Source organism: Opisthocomus hoazin, chromosome Z (genome assembly GCF_030867145.1).
Source record: "Opisthocomus hoazin isolate bOpiHoa1 chromosome Z, bOpiHoa1.hap1, whole genome shotgun sequence".
In the NCBI taxonomy this organism is placed as follows: domain Eukaryota; kingdom Metazoa; phylum Chordata; class Aves; order Opisthocomiformes; family Opisthocomidae; genus Opisthocomus; species Opisthocomus hoazin.
The window spans coordinates 28,782,467-28,808,475 of NC_134454.1; the positions used below are offsets into that span (position 1 = coordinate 28,782,467).

Below are 26,009 nucleotides of genomic sequence, written 5' to 3' on the forward strand. Positions count from 1 at the left end.
TCCCTCTAAAATACAGGGTCACAGTAATCATTAGAGGTCGACCTCTTTGTTGGTTATAGTTATAAATTCTTTCACTTTAGAAATCAATCCTAATGTGACATCGGTCAAACATCAGGTTATACTAGATAATAAGGCTGGGTTTAGAACTATTTTTCTACATTTTAACTGAATTCCATTTTTTCTCCAAAACCTGACATGTGAATAAGAGACATTGATCTGGTGAATGTAATTCACTAACAAAACAGGAGAAATAAATACTAACATGTAATGACAAAATGACCATGCATCTTGCTGATCACCTATTAAATCAATGGATAAATTTGAAATTAATGAACCTGCATAGTTACTACTTACACAATCTCAAGAAAAGTAAGAACAAATCTAAAATCAATATAATGACCAAAATCCAGAGGATACGAAAACTAGTTATACAAGAAAACCCATCTGAATTCTACATCTGCTTATGTTGAAAAACATTCGCGTCATTACAGGGACTGTGAATCTGAAACCACAATTTTTACAGAGAACTGAAAATTGTAGTTATCAAAGTTGCTACTGCAAATGTAGTTGCTCTTTCGAAGACACTAACAGCATTTTAAGTGGATTGCGTATGTTTGCTTCAGTTGCCTTCAGGACTTTGCTTTATTAGAATACCTCCTTGATTCCTCTATACAAACATGCTTTATACACATAGTCCCATTACCCTGCAGCCCTCTATAACAACTTCTGGAACTATGTCAAATGTTATCCCAAATTATAGAATCACAAAATCATAGGTTGGAAAAGAGCTCCAAGATCATAAAGTCCAACCATCCACCCAACACCACCATGCCTACTAAACCATATCCGGAAGTGCCACATCTACACGTTTTTTAAACACCTCCAGGAACAGAGACTCCACCACCTCCTCGCGCAGCCTGTTCCAATGCCCAAGCACTCCTTCAGTAAAGAAATTTTTCCTAATATCCAATCTAAACCTCCCCTGACACAACTTGAGGCCATTGCCTCTCGTCCTATCGCTAGCTACTACCTTTCAGGTAGTTGTAGAGAGCAATAAGGTCCCCCCTCAGCCTCCTCTTCTCCAGACTAAACAGCCCCAGCTCCCTCAGCCGCTCCTCATAAAGCTTGTGCTCTAGACCCATCACCAGCCTCCTTGCCCTTCTCTGGACACACTCCAGCAACTCAATGTCTTTCTTGTACTGAGGGGCCCAAAACTGAACACAGTACTCGAGGTGCAGCCTCACCAGTGCCGAGTACAGGGGCACGATCCCTGCCCTACTGCTGCTGGCCACACTATTTCTGACACAAGCCAGGATGCCGTTGGCCATCTTAGCCACCTGGGCACACTGCTGGCTCATGTTCAGCCGGCTGTTGACCAACACCCCCAGGTCCTTTCCCGCCGGGCAGCTTTCCAGCCACTCCTCCCCAAGCCTGTAGCATTGCTTGGGGTTGTTGTGACCCAAGTGCAGGACCCAGCATTTGGCCTTGTTGAACCTCATACAGTTGGCCTTGGCCCATCGATCCAGTCTGTCCAGATCCCTCTGCAGCAGATACTTCTTCTGGCAGGATGAAGAATTTATTTCCCCTTACCAAGGGAAAAAGTAAAAACCTGTCCCTGCACTGAACAGGCAACCAAAAACAATTTTGCCCCAGTACTGAAAGATACAGAATGACAAGAGACCTCAAAACAAAGCCATTATCTCTGAAGGGGTTTTGAAGTTCTGGAAGATAAAATCTACTTATACAGGGAGAAATATATGTTCCTTATATAAAGGAATCCTCCTTGTAAAGGAGGATTGTTCACATTAGTTCAGAACAGAGGTTTGTCATGACAGCAACACCTAGGCACCTTGCTCTAAACCCTAAATAATCACAATGAAGTTCTTCCACAGAACTGGTCAGAATGCTTTACTGAAGATCCTCACAGGATCAAAGGTAATTCCTTTAAAAAAAATAGTATCCTGGTTTAAAAAACAAACACATCTTTTTCATGGGGAGCCAAAATGAAGGCCTATCTCCTTCGTAAGACCTGATGGCAGATCTCGCACTGTCCAAAACAGCTGCCCAGTGTGAGAGTCACCGCAGATTCAGTTGTACTGGGTTCTCTTGTAGGAAGTTATAAGAGGCCAGCCGTGTAGAACATTTAGCTCTTTGAATAATTTTATGTCTTTAGTTACAGAGACATACACTGCGGTCATGGCCAGGAAATGCACTACCTTTACCCAAGAGTTTTCAGCTTGACTTCACGTGTTAAGTGCAATGACAGAAAAGGAAAGAAGATGAAAACCCGCACAAGGAGGGAACACAAGACGAGAGCCAAACCCCAGGAGACCAGGCCGGAGGAGAGGGACCAGGCCCGCGGCCTCTCCTCAGCCGCCAGCCCGCGTTTTCTCTGAGGAGGAACCGGACCTTGACGTTACAACAACAAGAAGCAACTTATAGGTAAAAGCAGCCTCCTTAAGGCGTTCCGTCTGCTCACCCCGGACACGGCAGCCACAGCGTGCACAGGGGAGCGGGGCGGCGCGGGGCGGAGCGGGGCGGGGCCGGGCCGGGCCGGGCCAGGCCGAGCCGAGCCGAGCCGGCCCCTGCCGGGCCGGGCCGGCCGGCCGACCTACCTCCTCCTCCTCCTCTTCCTCCTCTTCCTCCTCCTCCTCCTCCTCCTCCGCCCGCACCGCCGCTTCCGTCTGCCCGAAAAGGCCGCGCTCCTGGCGGCTGAGCGACAGCCAATGAGAATCGCATTCACCCTTCGTTCCCGCCTCCGTCGGGCCAGTCCTGCCAATCGCCATCCCACACATCCCCAGCAGCCAATCCTAAAAGCGTGTCCCGCGTCCCTGAAGGGAGAGCCCCGTGGGCGCGCTTCCGCCCTGCTCCCGCCCGTCGGAAGTGTGATGTGGCTGTGAGCCGGTCGCCATGGTAAGCGCGGGGCGGCGGGCTAGAGCGCGGGGGGCGGCTGCTCCGATCCGATCCGGGGTCACCCCGGCCCCCCCGCCGCCGGCACCTCCGGCCTCCCCGCCGCCCCCAGCCAGCCGCCCCCCTACCGAACGGCGCCTCCCGGGCCCGGTGGCGGCCCAGAGGCCTCTCAGGTCCCGTGCGGGCCTCTGAACCCCCTCAGAGGCCGAGGCCCTGGCCCCGCCGCGGGGCAGCGAGGCGGCGGCGGGAGGGAGGGACGCGGGAGGGGGACGACACGGACGACTCTCCCGTTCCGCCGTGAGTCCTTGCTTGGCCCTTGGCCGCCGGTTTTCCGTGGGGCGGCAGCCCTCGCCGTGCGCTGTCTGTCGCGGCAGTGTTTGTGTTCCTGAACGGCCCGCTGGTTTAACGGGTGCGTGGTTAGGCCTCGCCCTGCTCGGGCAGCGAGCTGAACCCTGGCGCTGGCCGCTGCGCTCGTGTTTCGGGAACAGCGTCAGAGGCCTAGGTCCGTTTGCTGGTGAAGGGTACGAATGATGCGTGCAGAGCCGACCTAGAGGCTTATTGGCATTGCCATTTGTATCTGCTGTGGTTTCTGCCTTTTTTCTGTGCTATGTGTAGAGAGTATAAATGAAGGATTGTATAAATATCTGAAGGCTGGATGTCAAGAGGATGGGGCCAGACTCTTTTTAGTGATGCCCAGTGATAGGACAAGGGGCAGTGGGCACAAACTGAAGTAGAGGAAGTTCCAGCTGAACACGACTAAGAGATTCTTCGCTCTGAGGGTGACAGAGCCCTGGAACAGGTTGCCCAGAGACATTGTGGATTCTCCTTCTCTGGAGATATTCAAGACCCACCTGGACGCGGTCCTGTGCAGCCTGCTGTAGGTGACCCTGCTTCGGCAAGGGGGTTGGACTCGATTCCCAGAGGCCCCTTCCAACCCCTACCGTTCTGTGATTCTGTGATTTGTGTTAGAGTTAGAGCTGTGCTATGTAGTAATCTTTCTGAGCTCAGGCAAAGACGTTTGTATGAGCAGTGCAGATACATGATTTCAAAATTAAAAGGAAAAACAAAGCAGTAGCCAAGAGAGGAAAAGGTTTCCATGTGCAAATAAAAGTTTGTACGTAGCTTCATCGCAGAATTGTTTTAAGATGAGCATTTTCAAAGTTTTTCTTAGAATCACAGAGTGGTTTGGTTTGGAAGAGACCTTTAAAAATCACCTGGTCATTCCCCCCCCCCCCCAGCTATGGGCAGGGACAGCTGCTACCATGTCAGGGTACTCAAAGACCTGTGCAACCTGGCCATGACAGGTTATCCACCACCAGTGATGTATACTGTACAACCTCTGCTGAATCTTTTTGTACTTCCCACGTATTTATTTAAAGATTAGTATCTCTTCAACTTTCTTATGCTTCAATTCAAAAAAAGTTCCTAGGCTCCAGATCTTGTCACCAGCAGGAAATTGCTGGAAGTTGCTCACCTGAGCATTCCTTGGCAGATCTGTTCTAATCTGTGGCTTCGAGCAGTGAACAAATGGTTTTCATGAGAAGAAGCGTAAATTATCTCAGATGATCTAAAACACACATACGAAAGGTGAGACGAAAAAGAAGTGAAGCCTTCACCTCTAATCAGTGCAATGAGAAGGTAGATACTATAAAGTGCAACATCACCTTTCTTTTATTAATAGGACTTAAAAGGATTTGAGATTGTAGAAAAGAGCTAAGAGAATATCGATGATCAGTGAGACATTTACGTTGCTCAGTTTGGCACTTAAATACACTACCAATGTTTAGCAAAATGATTATGGCAAGCATATGAGATCTTGTGAGAATTTTTTTCTGCGCTTGTCCATGTTGCTTGTTAGAAGTTACTTAGTATGCTTCAAGGAATCTGAAGTAAGATAGAATCTTTTACCGCGATTGTTCTTGTGATTTTGTGTCAAAGGAGGTGAATCTTCAGTCTTGTGGTGTTTGAATTTCCTCAGGGGAAACAGTAACCCTCATGGCATATGCAGAATCCTGGATTCTCCATGATTCTACCTCTGGTGTCATGGCTCTTTAGAATAAAAGTTATTGTCTTGTGGGATTAGCAGGCATGAGCTGTAGTTAATGACACTTTCTTCTGAGCTCACACTTGACTATGATGCAGGAAACGGCTGCTGTCTGTGTATCATCAAATGGAAGAGAGTAGAGCTACACCTCCAGTTTGTTTGCTTTCTCCAAAGCAAATGAGCTGCGTCTGTGGCAAGCCAATAACTCTGTGAGTAGTATAAATTTTGAAGCATGATTTCCAAAGGATTTTATCCCTTGGAACTTAGTATCCTATTGTCTCCCGGGCTTCCTTACCACATCCTTACTAAGCAAGTCAAAACTTGTGCTGGGTGAACAGCCAGCTGCTGCCAAACAGAATATATAGAAGCTGACTTGTACCTGTCCTTTCCTTTGTGTGAAAGTACAATCTGTGTTTATTTTTCTCCCGTTCACTGACAGTGGGTAGAAAAAAATACTACTTAAAGCAACTTTGAAAACTGACAGGAGCTCCTCAATGAATTAAAAAGTTACTGGAAACAGAAGCAATGCAATATAATGATGTAGCTGCTTAATTTATTTAGAAGCAGAATATGTATTTTTTTTTACTGACTTTCACAAATCATGGTATCAGTTTATCGTGTTAACTTTTGAAACTTTATATCTGAAAACTCAGTTTTTCCTCGTGGGGTTGAAAAATTTGCTGCACGGATGCAGTCTGATGGTTGGAGAGAGGGAAGAAGCCTAAAGTAAGTTTAAAATTAGTGATAAGTGTCTCACCTGGTGAAGGATGGTCTTCACTTTCCTTTGTAGCAATAACGCGCAATTCCAACCAGACACAAGTACAGGTACAAAAAACATCTCAGTAGATAATGTTCTGTGTCTGTAATTGCAATTTGGCCATAAAGAAAATAAGGAATTGCAGAAAACTTCACAAAGATGGCTTCTTTCTCTTCACTGTCTCTTTAGGACTGATGTCGAGCCCCACATCACTGCCAAAAACATAATTTGGGAACTTACCATAAGGACAAACATTTCCGTCACAATCTTTGTTGCTGTCCACCCTGAGCCTGTACTGGTGCATGGGGTTGTTCCTCCCCAGGTGCAGGACCCTGCGCTTGCCCTTGTTGAACCTCATCGTGTTCCTCTCTGCCCAACTCTCCAGCCTGTCCAGGTCTTGCTGAATGGCAGCACAGCCTGCTGGCGTATCCACCACTCCTCCCAGCTTTTTGTCATCAGCAAACTTGCTGAGGGTGCAGTCTAACTCTTCATCCAGGTCACTGATGAAGAAGTTGAACAAGACTGGGCCTAGTACTGACCCCTGAGAGACACCACTAGTTACAGGCCTCCAACTAGACTCAGTGCTGCTGATGACAACCCTCTGATTTCTGCCATTCAGCCAGTTCTCAGTCCACCTCACTGACCACTCATCCAGCCCACACTTCCTGAGCTTCCCTAGGAGGATGTTATGAGAGACAGTGTCGAAAGCCTTGCTGAAGTTAAGGTAGATAACATGCACTGCTCTCCCCTCATCCACCCAGCCAGTCATGCCATTGTAGAAAGCTATCAGATTGGTCAGGCATGATTTCCCCTTGGTGAATCCATGTTGACTACTCCGGGTAACCTTTTTTCCCCCTGCTCTTGCTTGATGATGGCCTCCAGGATAAGCTGCTCCATCACCTTTCCCGGGATGGAGGTGAGGCTGACCGGCCTGTAGTTCCCTGGGTCCTCCTTCTTGCCCTTTTTGAAGATTAGAGTGACATTGGCTTTTCTCCTCTTTTCCTCTTTTTTTTTTTTTTTTTTAAGGGCAGTGAAGGATGTTGTTTACTTTACTATGCTAGTATTGGTACTTAGTAAATCTCATAGCATCTATAACTGCACTTGCACCTAGTAATGCTACTGTGGAGTAGGTGTGTTGTGAGTTACTACTTGGAATGTTCAGTATAGATGCGTTGTGTCAGCTTACTAGAAGATGTGCCGATATATCGTCAATATTTTGCTGGTTTTTTTGTTATTTCGTAAACTATTCTGCTATTGTAAGATGCATCTCTTGATCTCATTTGAGAAGAGTAGGGTGCAGTGAGTCTACTTTTAACAAATCTTACCACATACCCGAACAGTCCAGGAATGACACCAGTTGTGAGAAACCATTCATTTGCTGAGTGCCGAGCTGTTCTTACAAAACATCGCTGGCATTCTGTCTACTTATTAAACATCTTAATTTTATTCAGTAATAGCATGAAGAGTGGGGAGCACACTTTTTCCGCAGGCCATTTGAAATTAGTAATGGGCAGACTATACATTGTGGATTTTCCACCCATGATCCAAACTCTTAAGCTGAACAGGAAAGGAAGTTAACATACAATAGTCAATGTCACCATTTAATCTTTTGATTGGTTGCAGCGTTAGACACTGTGCACATCGACTGTAGTAGCTACAGTGTTGAATATATTTTTCTGCTGGTGCACAGAGCTTGGTGTTCAAATCCACCGGAAGTTTTCATTTTTGACTTTGTGACCAGGGAGAGAAAGTGGAAACAGCAGGCATCTTGCTAAAAATGTCACCTGTCTTACAGATGCTAAGAATTCAAACCACACACCGGAACTTTGCCCAGCAAGAGACCTACAGAGGTGCTGTAGGCCTGTACAGCACCATGGGACATCAGAGACTTAGTGGAGCTTTTCATTATTTCTTTACTATGTTTTTTCCTCATAGAGAAGTATTTGTTTTTCATGTTTTAAAGAGATGGTTCTACTATCAACAAAAAAAAGGTATGTGAATAGTATACATAAAATTTTATTAATTTTGTTTGAATTCTTAGGTAAATTAAAAGAGAAGATTTTTATGCAGTCTTTATAACAGAACATACTACCATTTTACTGCATGCAGCAACTTCTTAGGCTTTTTGTAGAATGTTGAGGAATGCACTTGAGCTTTGAATTGTCCAGGCCTTCTGTGGGGACAAGAGACATTTAGAGAAACAGAAGGCATGTGGTTTTCCTGTTGTGCTATGCAGCCAATCTCTAGTTAGTTTTCGATTCTTGCTTGTGAGTTTCCTATGATAGTAGAACTTTCACTATAACATTATTTTCTTAAATTTATCAACCACCGGCAGATAGGCTGTTAGCTGTATAGCAATGTCACAATATTCAATACGACAATGCAAAAATACTTCACTAGCTTCCTTTTTGAGAGTTTTGGCGTTCTTCCACCTTCAAATTCCTGTAGCACCTTTTGTTACAAACTGACACTTTTTGCACAGTGCTTTTCCTAGAGTAAGGATGTCGTTTGATTCAAAATGTGCTGGCATGTTAGAATGACCCTTGCCTCTTCCATTGATGCATGCAGTTTCTGTTTCTTAAGATTCTCTAGTAAATTTGAGGTAAACAAACTAAGCAGTGTGGCGTGCAACTTCAGAAGAGAAAGTTAGCTAATTTGACAGAAACTGTGCTGCTCAGTTAATAAAAAATACAAGAATGTTTATAATTAGCCATACTTCTTCAATGAATAGCAAGAGAAGCCAGAACTTAATTGGAGAAGATACTTTTTTTCTTTACTTAATTTTTTTTCTTCTATTTGACTACGCTAGCAATGTCTAATGTACAGATTTTTGGGGCAGGAGAAGCAATAGAGCTACAAATCAAGATTTATGTCCTTGTAGGGAGCTCTGTGGCAAAGGCTGAATATCACCTATTCTGTTCGTACTTCCAGAAACTATCATTGGGTTCCCTGTTACTCTGGAGAATATACTTAGCTTCAGCATCCTGAAAAGAAGATTATAGAAGTTAGTCCTGTTATCTAATGAGGAAAGAGAGCAGAGAAAAATATTCTGTAAAATTGTAGACTATATAATCGGCAAAGAAGAAGACGTGGAGGAACAGATATCTTAATCTTTTATTACTATTTTTTCTACTGTCTAGCGTAAGTCTATGTTTGTTGAGTACATATATGGTCATATACACCTATATGTTAAAGTAACCCTGATAAAAAAGCTTACTATTGTAACTTTCACTTTGTTTTTTATAGTGAGATTGTGTAGTGAGATGCTGCATATGCTAGCTGCTTACATCAAAAGTTCAGGTTTTAATCTGTTGCCTAGCTATTGGGGCAAAGAAGGAGGAATTCAAGTGAGCGTGAAATTTCAACATCGTCACCTTGAGGTGTCGTTTCAGTGTTGGTCCTGTGGATTTCAACAGCAGTAAAAAACCTAAATGTGTTTAAGTCAAGAGCTTTTGTAGGAGAGGACAACTATTTCCGTCTGTTAATTCATTGTCTAATTGTTTAAAGAGATTAGTGATGTTTTAAACAGGTATGTTTCTCTTCAGTGAGTTGAAAAGCATACGTGTTAGTTCCTATGTGCTGTACTTGCTATTTAAATTAGACAATACACTTCAAGAAATGTCTAGGGAAAAGATTGACTGTTAGCCTAATCAAGCCTTAGCCTAAATTCTATGAATGCAGAAATACATATTTTAGACAGAACTTTGAATATTTTAGAAATGTGAGTAAGCATTAAATATTGTACTTAAATTCCTTGGGAACTAAGTACTGGGGTGAATGTGCAGTAAACTAGTAAAGTAAAAAAAGTTTGTTCATGTTGGGACAACCAGTAACTGCTAACTGGACAGTATTTGGATACTTACGAAGCACAAACCAGTTTTGTCCAAACATATTCAATTCTTCAATGTAGTTTTGCCAATAATCACTTCAAACTTAGCTGATTTGCAAGTTTTGTATTTTTCTTATGGTTCTGATTAGCATGCCTCTTTTACAAATACTTATTTTCCTTTCATTTTTATTAGATTACATTTGGCAGCAGTGGGAAAACAAATTATTTCAGAATAGGTTGGAAAATAATCTAGTTATGGATGTGTTTTAATTTTTAGCAATTGCTTTGACCTTCAGGTTGGGGGTAGTCTTATATGTTTTATTTCCTGTTATTTTTTCAAAATTACATTCCTAAAAATTAGATTTAGACTAGGGAAATAAGAATTGCAGTACCTAATGGAAACCTTGGATAATAAGCAGTTTCTCTTTCAGCTTTTTGAGGACATCTTCATTAAATTTTCATAGATTGATATCACTTTTCTGTGATGGAATTTGAAGCCTACATTAGTATTTTAATATAGGCATTTTTATCAGCTATTGCTTAACCACAGCTTAGCTACAGTGTAGGCTTTTGCTCACATTTTAATATGAGAAAGGCAGCTAAATGATAAGATATCAACATTTGTTTCTTTGGTTCCAGAGAACATAATCATCCATCAATTTTATGATATTGAGAAGGAAAAAAAGAAAATAAAGCTGTTCTAGAAGACTGTATATTCTGCAGTGTATTACAGAAATGTGGTTATAATTTCTTTAGAGTATTCCAATAATTTATCTGTGTCTGACCACATAAATTGATTATTATAATAGTAACCAGGAGACAAAGTTCAACAACTTGCTGGCACTGCAATGGCCTCCCTTTTTATAGTACGTACAGATGAAATCATGTCATGCTGCAATCAGAGATAGAGTAATCATTTTGCAAATACTGAAAGTCTAGGGAAGATTAAGCTTTGGTTTCACTGTTAGGTCTGTTGAGATAAACTGGGGGAGAGTTTTTGTTTTAGGCTTTCTTCCAACCAAGGGGGACAACAGTATGGGGTTTATGTTCTCTTCCTGCATCTTTTTTTTCCCCCATAGGGCCATGAAACCAGGTGGTTTATTTTAAATGAAAGTATATGAGGCAGGTCCTTTCATGACACATATAGTTGCATCAAAACTTATGATGTAGTTTATTGTAGTGCTACTCAAGGATTGCATTGTTAAGTGGTTCGTAATTCTGTGGTACAGACTGCAAAGACATGGAACAAAACAGCATCTGAATCAGAGAATGTAGGCATGATGGAGTGAATAAGAAGTACAGAGGTAGAAGAGCACAAACTCTTGGCTATGGCTGTTACTTTCACTGTAGAAAAAAGTTTAGGGTCAGTACGGCTGTATTTGCTGAATACACATTTACTAATGATCACTAAAATGTATGCAGTCATCTGAGTGTGCCCTTACTTTCAGCACATTGAGTTAAATACTCTCATAAAGTGCAAGAGCCGTTAATAACCAGAACTCTGAGCTGCCTTTTTTTCTTCTTCTCCCAAGTGTAGTAAATTTAATGCTGACTAAATTGCAGGGCTGACAACGATGGCTGTAGTGGGGTTGACAAGGGCTGTGCAAATGTTATGGCCCGTCAGGATTCCCTTTCTCAGCTACATAGAAAACTTTTCACTCTAAATCAACGCTTACTAAAGCATGTTAAACACATTACCAGGTACTATTTCATAGATTCACAAGCTGCTCCTTCCCTCTCTCATCACCCAAAAAAGGAGCTGTCGCACCATCGCCTGCTCCTGTGTTGTAGGAGGCTCACCAATGGCATCTTCCAGAGGCAACTGGAGACCATTTCTTTCCTTGTTTTGCCCCAGTATCCTCTGTGCTGACAGCTATGCTGTTCAGATGTGGACTCAGATGGGAATACATTCAAGTGTCTCTAGCTGCGTTACCATCTAACCACCATGTATTCACACAACTATTTCTGATACCACCACTGCTAATGGAACACAAGAAAACTTTCAAGAGCATTCATTCTTTATTTCTATGGTACAAAGTTACCATATAATCAGGGAAATAATATGAGGCATTTTGAAGGTCTAATTTTTGGAAGGATTTAAAAGAGCACATAGCTCTCAAAGCTAAAATCCACAGTCTTTAATTTCTAAAGACTTATGAAAAAACTTGCTCTTGCAAGTTCTGCTGAATATAATACCTCATTAGTGCTGCAGGTGCTTTGATAGTGCTCCACAACTACCTGGAGACAACACCCGGGGCGGGGGGGGGGGGGGGAAGTCTAATTACTGAAGTAACACAATGTAATTACTAAGGTGTTTGCACCATGTCAGAAATGTGCCAAATGCAGGTGTAGAAAATCTCGGTATGTATAATTAAAGCCACAGCTTGCACTATCTAAAGAATAAAATACCAGTGCTGATTCTTTTCTGCGTTTGCAATCTGAGTCTTGGGAAGTTAGCTGTCTTTTCACCAGTGTGTGGACACAGGCTAGAGGACAGCATCCATTTCTCCATGTGCTGAAATTTCTTTACGTTGGGAATGAGGTTCACAAGGTCTACATTAAGCCAGTCAACACATCTGAAAAATTCCAGTTAATTACATTTCGATCAGAGGAAGCCAGTTTAACCAAATGAGCTGCAACCCACTTATGTTATGACATTTTCCAAATAGCTTGGTATGTGAATGCAGTATTTTTAAAAGGATTCCAAGTAATGTATGACTCTAATAGCAGCTTTTAATTACATTAGTTCAAGCAACTGAAAATCTGACTGTAAATCACCCTCTTCTGTAAATTCAGTTGGATCAGAAGAATTACTTCAGATGTGAAATCCTCTTCAGAAATAAATTTTAATTTGCAGTTTAAAATTGTAAACAAATTTTAAAATATGCATGTCTGTCCTTTTAAAGTGATTATATAGATAAGTGTCATTCAGAGCACATTTCAGTGGAATGGTGTCTGTAATCACAGCAATGCCCTACACTGCATATCTGGAGAAACACGTAAAGAGCCCAACAAAGAACAGTTATATACTGCCCCTGTTGATTGACTGATGACACATTTCATGAGTATACATTTACAATCCCTGCTAAAGAGGAAGCAAGTGTGCCCTTCTGCCATTTTCGTGTGTTGAAGTACCCGATACCGCCAGCCTCCTTAGGAAGCAGCTGCAGCAGAAGGCTTGCAGGAATTCATGGGAACCGAGCTCTGACAGGCACTGCACTGAGATGTCGAGAGCAGCTGTCTCTCCCAGAGGACTGGTCAAATGAATCAGTTGATAGGCAGTATCTGGCTTTGCTGAGAGGCAGCCACTCCTGGATCTAGCCCTGTCACGTTCCTAGACCTGCGGGAGCCAGGAGACGCTGCCTCTCATAGGTCCTATGAGTTGTCTCTACAGGGTTTTCTGGTTTCTGAAGTTGGCAAAAGCTTGCGCCTAGTACAAAGGCAAGAGTCTACTGGTAAATGATGGTCAGTGTTTTGTCCTCTGTGAATTATCTGTCATTTACAACAGGATAGAACAGAAATGATTTAGCTAGCTAAGCTAAAATACTAAACTAAACATGATTTAGCAAATGGTGTGGCTTGGCAGAAAAGGAGGTAGCGTCACCTTAAGGAACTGAGGGCTGGCTTTGGGTGTTGGATCACCACTCAACTCATGTTCTAACTCATCGAAGAAACCTTCCTGCAAGTCAGCTGCTAAATGTAGCTGCCTTTTACCTTTCTCCACTGCCTACCTTCTCTCTGCATCCTAACAGTCACATTTTCACCCTCTCCCTTTTTTATCTCTCAGGCTATTGTCAGAGAAAGGTCACGAGGAATGAGGGAACTGGCTTGGTAATTTTGCTCCTGCACGAGGATGGCTGATTCAAGAGGGCTCCTGCTTCGGGCAGAAGTAAAGGGCTCGTGCTGCCTGGGAGGGCATGCCCTCGAGGGTGCTGAGATCTCACATACGTGCTGCCTAGGCAGAGGTGTTCGGTTGCTGCTTGAGCCTCCCTACGCCATTTCTTCTCAATCACCCATGGGTGGCCTTTTGGACCCTGTTAACTTAGACATTTAGATTAGTTTGTGTATGTAGCCCTGTCTAATGCATCTGTTCTGGCTGGCAGTTGTGTGCATGTTCCGATATTGCTTCATATGATTCATGGAGATTTCTATGTAAGCTAAGGATTTGGTTGTTTGGGTTTTTTTTCTTTTTTGTTATGAGGTTTTAGATCTCAGTATCAAACAGGTCATGGATGTTGCTATAGCTTTGCTTCTACTAGACCTTCTCATTTTTCCTTCTTAATTTGCTGTTAGTGCAATACTGAATGAAATATTGTGATTTTGTAGTATAATTCTCCTGAACTATTTAGAGAAATTTGATTGTCAGAGCTTCAAAACGTTATAATTTTGTGACATAGGAAGGAAGTGCACATAGATCAACAGAGATGTGCCTCAGGCTATGGAAATGGGAGCTCTGAAGTGCTTTTAAATCCTACCAAGTTCTACATGTAATACCCCTTCATAAGTGCGAAGTTTGTATACTGAATTACGTACTAGTACTCAGCCTTCTTGGTTCAGCAGTACAAAACAATATGAGATATTGGGACACAAATTCATTAGAACTCCAGAATTGAGAGAGAATTTATTGTATTTGCTTTGCCTTTATTTCTGGAGTTAAGACTAAATAGGATTTGCAAGTGAGGGTAGCTGAGCAAAGAGAAAGTAAGGCTGTCTGAACTAAGCAGTTGCCTAGCATACGACCTCTTAAGTTGACCAAAATGTCAGGTGAGACATGCTAAGTTAAAAAAAAAAACTGAAACAGTAAAACTGCAGCTTCATGCTTCATGCAGCTGGATTATTTTCACATTGTAAGAACAGTGTATGTCTCAGATTTGGACTAATTATTACAAGCTACAAATCACAAAGTTTAGTAGGCAAATATTTCTACTTCAAATTCCAGTGAACCCATGGAGGGGGGGGAAGAATATTGCTAGTGCATTATTCATTGGAATGGTGATGTGGCATTTGCAGCGTTGGCCGTCTTTCTTCATGATTCCCTACATGGTTATGGAGTTCCAGTTGTCCTTAGGTGAGTAACTTCTCTCTCCAGATAATGTTTATGCTTCCGGAAAAGATTGCTTCACATGAGCAATGATACTTACAAGTTAATGAATAAAGAACTTTTTGGCCACACAAGACTCAGACTTCAGTTAAAAAAAATGCTCATGAGATTCACTTACTGCATTTTACTGAAATTTTAATATTTAGCAAACAGGCAGGTATTGTAGGAGTTTCTCAAGAATTATTTCTTCTTATTGCCGGTAGGCAGATTAGTTTGACTATCAAAGTGTAAGTTTCTACTTCTCCATTCTAAGGCAATTCCTTCATTTGTCCGGCATTTTTCCATGTAATTGGCACTTCTAAAAAATGTATTTATAGTAAAGATGTTTGTAAATTTAAAATCAAAAACTGATTTGAAAATAAAATTAATCAGTTATCTTTTTGTAGTTCAGGTGGGTTTAATTGTATATATTTCTACAAATCTGTTGAATTTTGGGTGTAGTCTTCATAAAGCAGTATATTAACAATCCTGCGTATTTCTTGTTATTCTCTGTCTTGGCTGCCCCTGATTTAAATACTCTTCACTTCCACATTTACCACCACCACCAGATTCTGTTGATGCAAACCACAGTTGCACTTATTCTTGGCTGAGACAGAATGTCTGTGTTCTGTAACTCTTAGGATGCTGCTAATGGTTTCTACAAACTGGCTTTGGAACAGGTGCCTGGGAGCAAAACTGTAAGGTTACCATTTTGCTTGCTATTTCGTTACCCTTTGTGGGAAAATTCCGTTCTTCCACTGTTGCGTGCAGCAGGCTGGTAAAGGAGTTTCTGGCTCACAGGAGTTCTAGATTTCATTTTTATTTTCAGTGGGTCTGTCTAGGGGATCGCTTATTTTCTCCAGCTTATGCAGTGAGGGAAGTTTTGTACTGCAAAGATGTGATTTTTCTTTTCTGATTTCTTTCCGTAGTCTGCCATCTTCAACTTTCAGAGTCTACTGACTGTAGTCTTGCTGCTCATATGTACCTGTGCCTATGTGAGATCCTTGGCTCCCAGCTTACTGGACAAAAATAAAACTGGGTATGTAGTCTGATCATTTTAAAAATACACAACCTGTTTGGTTTTAACTGCAGTGTTTTACTTTTAGTATGTTCTAATGATTCACAATAACACAAATCCTATCTTGAAAACTTTCTTCTTTAAAGATAAAAGTCTACATCTTATACCTTACAATAGAAGGCAATGAGGTATTTCCAAGCACTTAGTTGCAATTTTTTAGTAGGAGTTTATTAACTAACAAAGCCAGCTAATATTGCTTCATTAGTTATTTTCTAGACTTACAACTTTCTCATTAGGTGCTTATTAAAGATACAGACACGAGTGACAAAAAGAAAACATTTTTGTACATACAGCTATTGCTCTAATAATTTATTTTTTATCCTTAAGGCTGGATAAAAAAACATTAACAGCAGAAACTGTCTTTTTGTTTGTTTTAAAAATAGGCAGAGTTTGAAACACAGTGCCAGAAATAATTTGTAACTAAAAAAAATGGAAACTATTTTTAAAAATAAGCAACATTATCCTTCTGTGTGGTCTCTTTAATTAATTTTTTTGTATTCTTCAAGGAATTTGTAACAGAGTTTCTGAAAGTGTCTACAAAACCTAACGTTTTTTTTTGTGTATGTCCTTTGGTCACTATAACCTCATCTCTCACTTTTATTCCTAAATCACATGTTCCTACTTTTTCTCCTTTGTGTTCCACATTCTGGATTGTGCTTAATGCTGCAGGGCCAACACTGCTGCAAAACAGTGCTACTCTACCCTGTTCGGCAGCACAGTTTTTGGGGTGATGGGAAACGGGGACAGCTGCAGGGTCAAATCTGTGCCTCACTTGCACCATTAATACCCGTTCACCTTTTGGCTTATTGTGCTACAAAGAGTGTGATGGGATGTTGGGTGCAACAGCAGCATGCAGAACTGTGATTTTGATGCTGTGCTTTAAAAGTAATGATTGCACGATTTTGACCTAGAAACCACTGAGGCTGTCCGTAGTGTTTCACTAGTACTGTCACCTAAGGGTAATACAAGGGAGATAACATTGATAGAAGTAGGAGGTAATTCGAGCTGATAATGTTCTAGCTGGAAAAAACAGACAAGCCTTTAGGCACTGGGTGTTTGACTTGTCCACTTTTTCCGTTAGGTCATTTGCTGTTAAAATGTTTTTTCCCTAAGTATCTTCTGTCACTTCTGCATTTAATTTTCAGAAAAAGTGTCAAGTTTTAAGTAGGCTCTAGTCACCAAGAACCTTAAGTGTTTGTCTTCTGAAAACCTTTGTTGTAATGAACCTCTGGAATTACTATTTCATCACACAAGTTTTCTTTTAGCAGTGTCAGATACCCAAAGTGCGCTAGTTTTTTTTTTAATTTGAAATTCTAACATGAAAATGCTTGGAACATTTCATATGAGGCCATGAGTTTGCCAATGATGTGAGAGATTTCTTTTGATAAAAGTAAAGATGGAAAGAAAGGGTGACTTTATGAAGGACTTGTGGGAGAGGGGGAGGGGAATTTCGGTGTCTGGTAGCGGAAGATAACACAATAGTCAATGTGGTATACACAGTGAGAAGTAAGAATATTTATTTTACTGATTAAAATTTTAGTGCTGTTCTTGGCAAAGAGTATTTCCTTTAATCTGGAGCTACTCTGTTTATTCTTGAGTCAAATCTGTCTGGAGTACAATAGAACTCTATTCATAAAATGTTTTCAAAGGGTGCTGACACGGTGGAGGAGTTGGGCGCTTGATCTGTGGGTTTGTATTTATATAGATGTTGGACATACTATTTTATTTTTGTTTTACATATATGCATGTAGACTACTTTGTACTGGAGAATAAAACATTGGCGTGGAAGCAATGAAAGTTGTTTAGTGAATGGTAGATGTTTACATGGAGCTCACGTGCTCTTTAAACCCCTGTCCCTCTACACGAAATATTCCATGCACAAATGGAAACGTCTAGACATACTGGATAAAATGAATGCTAGTGATATTTCATTTTACCACAGAAATGATCTTACCTCATTATTCCTGCTCCAAATCACTAGCATTAAAAAGTAGCAATAAAAGTTTAAAGTGACAGAGAGGAGAAATGTTGATAGTTGTTCACTGTATTTCTGACTGAGTGGTAACGTTGGTGAAGATTTAAATCTGTTTGTAGTATGTAGAGAAGCATGTTTCTGTTGATTGAGAGACAGTTGCAAAGTGATGTCACCTGTCCTCATAATGCTGTATTTCATCCTGTTGACTTCAGTCAAAATGTGTCTTTTCCTACCAAGCCAAACAGAATTTTAAACCTTCATTTTCCCTGACACATTTTGAATGATTCCATGTGCTTTATCCTGAGCAATAGCATTTAAGCTTGGGAAAGCAAGTGGAGATTTACTGTTTCATGCTGACTAGAGGAGAATGTGTACCACGACAGAATTCTCTCTTCCCAGCTAACCAGAAGGATGTGTCAGCTGATACGCCACAGAGATTTCCTCTGACTTGCCATAAGCGGTGCAGCGTCTCTCACACTCCCTCCTGCAGTGGCGGTGGGGTTGTCCTGGTAAACACGTGGCAGCTGCATTTTGCAGCATTCCCACTCTAGCAGCCAAAGTCTAAAGCCCCACTAATGCTTTCTCATCTTACTGGGTTTCATTTTGGGGGTTTTTTTGCTCTCCAGATAACCAATACCACTTTTATGATCAGTGCTTTTAACATTGACGCTGAAAGCCAGGAATACGCAGGAGCTCACGCGCATTTGGCTTGGGGCTGCCAGAAAGCAGCAGATATGCAAGCCAGACTGACACATTTCACCTGCATCAAAAGAAGGATGAAGTTGAACATGAAGGGGAGAATAAGGAACAGTGCCATTACTTTGAGCAGTTGCTTCAGGAGGAATTGGTTTGGAGCAGATTCATTTAAGGCAGCATTGTTTCTGTAATAGCCAAACAGGTTTTGACTTGAAGAGGTGCATGTTGTGAACCTGAGATAAACAGTAATGGAAAAATTCAGGAAAGCAGAAGGCCTGCACAGGCTTTTTCTTCCAATATGAGCTCTCCAGTTCATCCAGAGGCTGTGGTTATAGCTGTTTAGAAGGTCCAGAGTTCGATTTGCTTTTGCTCAGCAGCAAACTATGTGGACAAATAGATGTACTTCGCTGTTCCAGTAGCAGTACAAGCCTTTTAAAAAGGCACTGCTGTCATCTGTTGGAAAGTGTCTCAGTCAGTCCTCATGTCAGTGGTGACTTTAAGTTCATAAATTATTAACTCCAGTAAGGGTTGCTGATGAAACCCAGATTCTGACTGTTTTGTACCTCCTTCATCAGAAAAGAAAATTCATATTTTCACCAAGATAGCAGTTTTCTAGGGCTAGGAACAATGTACAGTATTCCAATAATAACTTTACATTGCTACACATGGTTGAAAAAAAACCTGAGAAGGCGAAGAAGTACCCTTGCTGAAATCGTGAGGTAAATTCAACAGATTTATACACTGCCTGAAGGAGTTAATATTTTTTTCCCAGGTAAGATTCTTCAAATATACATATGAAAAGGACAGTAATGTTTTATTTCTTTGAGTTCCTGGACACGTTTTTGAGAGATGGCAACATGAGGTGCTGGGCTGTGGAAGTTTTTGTGTTGGGTTTGCAGCATGCAATATGTAAATCTTAATTTTACAGGAAGTAACAACAGTTTCGAGAGTCTTACGGACCATCCACACAGTACTATGGGGCTATCTGTTTTACTCTGCAAGATTTACACATGAATGCCTTTTTACCTGCATGCTTCTTCAAAAAGTGCATAGATGTCTTCAGGTTATTTCTCTGTATGACTTCTTAGACTGAACAAGTGTGATAGTCTACATGCAGGGATTATTACTTCTGCTTGTGAAGCTATATAAAAGCAGGAAAAATGAGCTTTGACTATACAGAAATACTGTTGGCTTGAGGTAAAATGATCTAAAACACAAATGAAGAAAACTGTTCTAAACATGAAAATGTTGGAATACTCTTCACAATAAATTGGTCGGCAAGAAGTACATCAGTCGAAAAGCATTTCACTTTGAGTTTGAAAACCGCAGTCACTTGCTGCCTCTTGGGAGAATTGGTTCTCACCTGCCCAACACCAGACCTTTGTTTCAGAAATAAAGGGGAAGGCTGCTAAAAGTAAAAAAGGATTGATGCTGAAGTAAACTAAGACCATAAAAGAGACCATAAAATATGAAGTAGCATAGACATTCTTTTTTTGAAAAGTGCAGGATGTGTTGAATGCTGAAGTATGCAAGGGCAAGTGGCCTAAAACTACCTGTGTACATTGAAGCAAGAAAAAAATAGGCAGTTGCTAGAGCCCAAGAAAGGGGGAAGATGGTAATCAAACCATTTCGTGGATATGGGTTTAGAGCACTGCAGGAAAGCATTCGGAGAACTGCCATCACAGCACGTAGGAGATACAACCCCACATATAACATAGACTGAAGTTACTGCTGATAAATGTATCAGGAGAAGGAGGAAAAATAATCAAGTTTGGTTTTAGTCCATAAATCTATTAACAGACAATATAGTTAAATCCAGATATTTTTATTGCATTGCAACCAGTCATTCTATGAGGGAACCTTCCTGCAGACAAGCTTTCAACACAGTTTTGGCCAACATTTGAAAGGCTGAAAGCTGGCTTCTAGTTCAGGATGCTGCAGTATTTCTTCCCCGCTTCCTCTTCAGGTTCTAAAGCAGTCCCTGCTCTTGTTCCTCTTGAGCAGTCATTAGGAGATTATTATTAGAAATTACAAATTTGTGGTGTACATGCTTGTATATCCCTTTGGATGTGCTCCGAATAGTTGAATCCTGCTTTTCTCCTTTGTTACTTCACTTGCAAGAATTAACACTCTGAGCAAGCAGTATTAGAGAGACACGAACATGGTAAACCTTGGTAAAAGAGTAAAAAGACACATGAAGAGTTGTTTTGTTGTTTATTTCAATGCAAGTATTCTGTATCAGATTACATCTAGGAGTGTGCTCTGCTAGAAAAGGTATTTTTTATCTACCATCACTAAGGGAAGTAGAAAAGAGAGACTAAAAAGCATTAAACTGAATGTACTCAGGTTTATCAGCTCTCATACCTGCGGGAAAACTTCCTTCAAAACCGTAACATATGAAGTTTCCCATATACAGTGACATGAAGGCCTGTTGGTATTTCCTGCTCCAGTACTTTTCTAGCTCTGTGGTTTTTTTTTTTTTCTTTAAGTAATTTTCTGTCTGGGGTACTTTAAAGTAGAATGTAGCATTCTGATGAAATCTTTAGATTTGGAACACAGACTGAGTAAATGCATCTTTGTTTTTCTTGCATGCAAAAAACCTTGCTAGACTTCAAAAGAACTTTGCCACTTGTTTAGTTGGTAGCCTTTACCCCTCTGTGCAAGTGTTTTCTGATGTCGATAATAGTGTCAAGTTGACAAATTATGGTTTATTTGGATTGTTTTTGCATAGAAGAGAGAAAATCAGTTGACTTATTATTTTATTAAATCAAGAGCCTAATGAATTTGTTTTATCTTTACAGACTGTTGGGAATATTCTGGAAATGCGCCAGGATCGGTAATCTTTTTTGTTTGAGATCTTTAAGACCAGTGCATTATCTAGACTATGCATTGTTTATTAGAATAATGTTTCCATGTAGCAATGAAACCCCTATTCATACATAATCTTTAAAAATGCAGATTTTTACCTCCATGAAATGGTGGAGGGGGATATGCCTATCTTACTTAGCGTTATGGAAGCCTGCATTTTCTAATGTCAATTCATGTATGTGGTGGTATGTTTGCACAAATCTTTTGCAATACTTGAAATAACCAAGGGTATACCTCTTATTAACATATAAACAAATCAGTCATTCCTTATAAACTGCTCTCTATTTGAAGTTCTAATGGACTACTGACACAGCCAGATATTTACTTTATAGTAATAAAACAACATGGAATTCATATGCAGTAAGGTTCTGTTTAATCACAAATGTCTTTTTTCTCTCCTTTCCTTAGTTAGCTTCTGTGCACTTTTGAATTACGCAAAGCTGTTGGTGTCAGGTGGCGTCTGTATGGAGATTGATCAGCTCTGTCTGATCTTAGACATTTTCCCATAACATTCCTATTTGTATTTATTTTAATGCTTATTCTGAATTTATTTTGAGAAGGAAGTGGAACTGTACAACAGAAGTTCAGTCTTAGCATTAAGACAAATCCAAGATTTTTAAAAAATTACAAATCCATTATCAAAACAGTGTTCTTCAAATTGCATTGTTTAATGCAGAGTAGAAACATTGAACTTGTAATTCTAGATCTTCCTAGTTGTTGTTGAACCTAAAGGAAAAATGTATGATTCCCTTTTCTGCGTTCTCAGGCTTTGAAAGGGACATGACATACATTTTTCAGTATGTCAAAAAGCATTGATGCAAAAAACAGGTTTTTGTGAAGACCTGTTGTTAAAATGTTGGCAGATATTGTTCTAGTTAGATAATAGGCATAGCAGAACCAATTTTAATATTGTAATTGAATGAGACTGGCGAGGTGACAGCTGTGAGAAATGAATTTTGAACTATACCAGCAAAAACAAATGTAGAAATTCAGCTGCGTTAAGGTTTGTCCAAGATTGAGTAGAACACTTTACCTTACCTTACCTTACTGTCTTGTTTTCAGTTAATTAGGTGCAAACATATTTTTTCTGTTAGCTATGCACAGCAAGAAGTTTAAAAATTATTTAAAAGAGTACACAAGATGTTTTATGAGGTCACAATAAAGAACTGCAGTTCATCTAGGATGAACTGAAGTCTTGCTTTCGCATCATGTAGTAACATTAACATGTTTGCATTTGCTGCATCCAAGGTAATACATGCATTCTTGTGCCCCATACTGAACTCCTTCCTTCTCTCTTTTTCCTGTAAAGCACAAATTTCTTTTCAACTTACATCCGGAGTAGTCCAGTTTGACTTTTTATTTCAACTGACAGATGAGGAGGTAGCATCTTAACGTTCCTCCTGTACGATTCCTTACATAACATTACCATATCCACGGGACATGGGCTTTGAAGATGATTCCTGTCATCTTATTTGTGCTAATCACAAAGGCATGTAGAAAGTGTAGGGTTTTAAAAATGAAAATGCCCACTGGCTTTCTTTACATATAACTTGCCCAGTATGTTTCAACAACCTTTTCACATGAGCATAAGACTTTAATAACCAGCAAGTGGTTACGTATTTACAAAGTTGTGCAAAATGATGTTTAATCCTGCCACATGGTGATTTCTCTTTTAAGAAAATTAAGAGCAAGAAAGTGTAACCCATACAAAAAGTGTAATAACCTAAACTGTAGGAGGTGGACTTCCTCAAAAATTTATCTTAAACAGATGTGAGACTGCAGACAGTAATTCATTCAATTATTTGAAGTTTAATTAAATATATGCCAGATCATGACAACATCTTGTAATGTCACTGTGGCGGGCACTTCTGCTTATAGGAGGTATCACTACAACGATTTTATTTTTCTGCTGGTATGGAAAGTTTGTTCCTCTATTTGAAGGTCCTGCTGGTAAAAGAGACTTTTTCTTCTGAGGATTACACCTTAATGCTAGACTTGGGAGCCTTGGCAGTTTTTCTCTCTTAACAGAGTAAACAATTTTCATCCATGGTCTGCCCTGGCAAACTGTGACAGGCCATGCTGAAAAGATTCTCCCCAGCTTTCTTACAGGCCCCTTCAGGTACTGAAAGGCCGCAGTAAGGTCTCCCCACAGCCTTTCCTTCTCCAGGCTGAACAGCCGCAGCTCTCACAGCAGAGGGGTTCCAGCCCTCGGATCATTTCTGCGGCCACCTCTGGCCCTGCTCCAATAGATCCAGGTCTGTCCTGTGCTGAGGGCTCCAGTGCTGGACGCAGGACTCCCGAGGAGGTCTCAGCAGAGTAGAGCGGAGGGGCAGAACCCCTTCCCTCGCCCTGCTGCCCATGCTGCTTTGGATCCTATCCTTCATCTAAGTTTTCCCACCCCCGTGTGTGTTCTTCCTCAGTACACAACTGTAGTTGCAATACCATTTCTGCAGCTAGAAATGTTGAGTATTAATTTGCATGGGCAATGGGATAATTACCATGTTAGGCTAGGAGCAGCCTAGATCTGTTTAGTTGTGCCTGAATTCTTGTTTGCTTTGGGTTTTTTCCCTCCTCTCAGGTGAACGGAAGAGTCCCTATGTGGCTGTGTGTTGTGTCGTGATGGCCTTCAGCATTCTGTTTGTACAGTAGCAGCTGGAGAGTGTCCCCTCCACCCTACCACCAAAAGCAGAGCATGGAAGAACTTCTGGCAGGAAAAGATGGGAAAGCGTCGTCAAGCCTCCGCTTGCACATTGGATAGTCTGTCTCTTAGTGGACAGCCCCCTCCCCCCCACGTAAATGGACCACCATGTACAGTATTAGTAATCATAATGTAACTCCAGGTGACACAGATGACATGTACTTATGAATGTCAAGTCAGTCAATACTGACACTCCTGATGTAACTCGTGAAAGGAAGCGTGCCTGGTGTATATCTGAGTTTCAGGGGAGCCTTTTTTATATCATACAGTTGAGAAGGCTTTTAATTTTTGTCTAGATAGACCTGTTTAATGAAACTTAAAAATGATAAATCTGGCAATAGCAATAAGACTGCCCTTATAGGAATAAAGAACATTGTGACTCTAGGATATGTTTATGAAAGTATTTTCAGTTCTTACTTTCTGAACAATTCCTGTCACTTTTTGATAGCTATACCTGCATACTAAAAATGTGACCTCAGGACTAAGTCACATTCAACTTCTGTTTTCTAAACTTGTAATTGGCTCAGATAATCTATTCAATATTTTTATTGTTAAGATATGAAAAAAGGCAGGAACCATAACTGCAGTAAAGTCTGTCTGCCTAGCTGATGATGTGGGATTTGAGAATGTGGACTGCTCTGTGTTAAATATGTGTATTCATTTTTAGAGATGTAGGTCTCAGGTAAATCATTCCCCAACTTTTTTCAATGTTGTGACAAAATGATTCTAAATATCCTGCTGCTGCTGTTGCATGTAATACGAGGTTGCTAAATCAGCTAAGTGAATAGTTAGCTTCTTAGGAGTCTGCAGATAAGGGAGTTGCATGTCCCAGTATTCTAAAGGTTAAAGAAAACAACTAATTTAGGTTACATTTATAATTAATACAGATTAGATACCTTTATTAATACTTGTTATTAGCATTTATTCTGTAATTTTGCAAACTTTCAGTAATGTAATAACTTATTTTAATAGTGCCTGACAAGTGTTTATACTAGACAACTATAGACTTCATATTGACTGCATTTGAGAGAGTTGTCTGTCAGCAGTATTTTTGTTGTTCTGAAAAGATGTGTGGTCAGAATGAGCTAAGCTGGCAATAAAACACACTGAAATGTATGTAACTTGTTACGCTTGTTTGAAAAACTTAAATGTGTTTCATAGATCCAAATTACCCTGCATTTAGAAAGAATGTGATTATTAGCTATTACCTTTGTATTATCTGTCATATACCTGCATGTGTGAATCACCGTCAGAAGTATTCATCCAAAACTCTTTTCTAATCTGGAGCCAGGAAAAATAGGTTTATCCTATTTTGGCCAAATAAATGCCCCTGGCTGTAAACCAGGCAGGTTCAGAGAAGTACAGTGCTGTATGATGATGACCATAATGTGCACCGTAAACTGTGCAGGAGAGCTGGGGAGAGGCAAAATCTATTTCTCTAAATGTTTATACTGGTCCGAACATAGCATCAGAGAAACTTATTTCTGAATTTCAAAGGTGCCATACTGGGGGAGGGAAGTTCCTAAGGAGTCTTGGGTTTTGACCGTTGGGTGTGTACATGTTCAAAATATGCAAGGAATCATCATTAACATTTTAAGTTAAGCAATTCTAGTTTTTAATATTTGTATGACTTTGTTATAAATAATGGTGGTTTTATTATATTCACACATTTCCAATTCATCTGAAGCGGTCCTAGTTATCAGATTAATTTGTAATATTTTATGTTTAGCTGTGACTAGGAATACCAGTGAAACAACCCAAGGAGTTTTTTTAATTCTGAGAATCTGAAAACTATTGACATGAAGGCATTGTATTGCAAAAGCCATTCCTGTTCACAGGATTTTATCATTCAAGAAGTTCAAAGAGGCCTAGGCCTCTTCCTGTTTGTCATTTGTTGTTCAGACCTTAAAATTATTTCTTATACAGTAGTTCTACATTTTGTCCTGAATGTGGGTCATTGGTGGATACTTCCTAGTTTGAGATTTTTTTTTATTTTCCACTTTATATGACATTTACAGGATATTCATGACTTACTAGCTGCATAGTTGCTTAACAGTGCTACTTTAGCAGCAAA

At 40.5% G+C, this 26,009-nt stretch overlaps 2 protein-coding genes across 5 annotated transcripts in view; one reads left to right on the forward strand and one right to left on the reverse strand.

Moving 5' to 3' along the window:
• The window catches only part of XRCC4 (X-ray repair cross complementing 4), a 192,679-nt gene extending 190,126 nt beyond the window's left edge, over positions 1-2,553 (reverse strand). For all 4 annotated transcript variants that reach the window (XR_012761948.1, XR_012761947.1, XM_075411597.1 and 1 more), the window contains exon 1: positions 2,480-2,553. The gene's annotated coding sequence lies outside the window, so the exon portion shown is untranslated. The remainder of the gene's footprint in view (positions 1-2,479) is intronic.
• Positions 2,554-2,704: 151 nt separating this feature from the next.
• TMEM167A (transmembrane protein 167A) lies at positions 2,705-25,051 on the forward strand. The gene is made up of 4 exons (XM_075411599.1): positions 2,705-2,913; positions 15,550-15,659; positions 21,171-21,205; positions 23,816-25,051. Exons 1-4 carry the CDS (start codon positions 2,911-2,913, stop codon positions 23,884-23,886), a joined length of 219 nt encoding a protein of 72 aa, XP_075267714.1. The 5' UTR covers positions 2,705-2,910; the 3' UTR covers positions 23,887-25,051.
• The last annotated feature ends 958 nt before the right edge of the window (positions 25,052-26,009 follow it).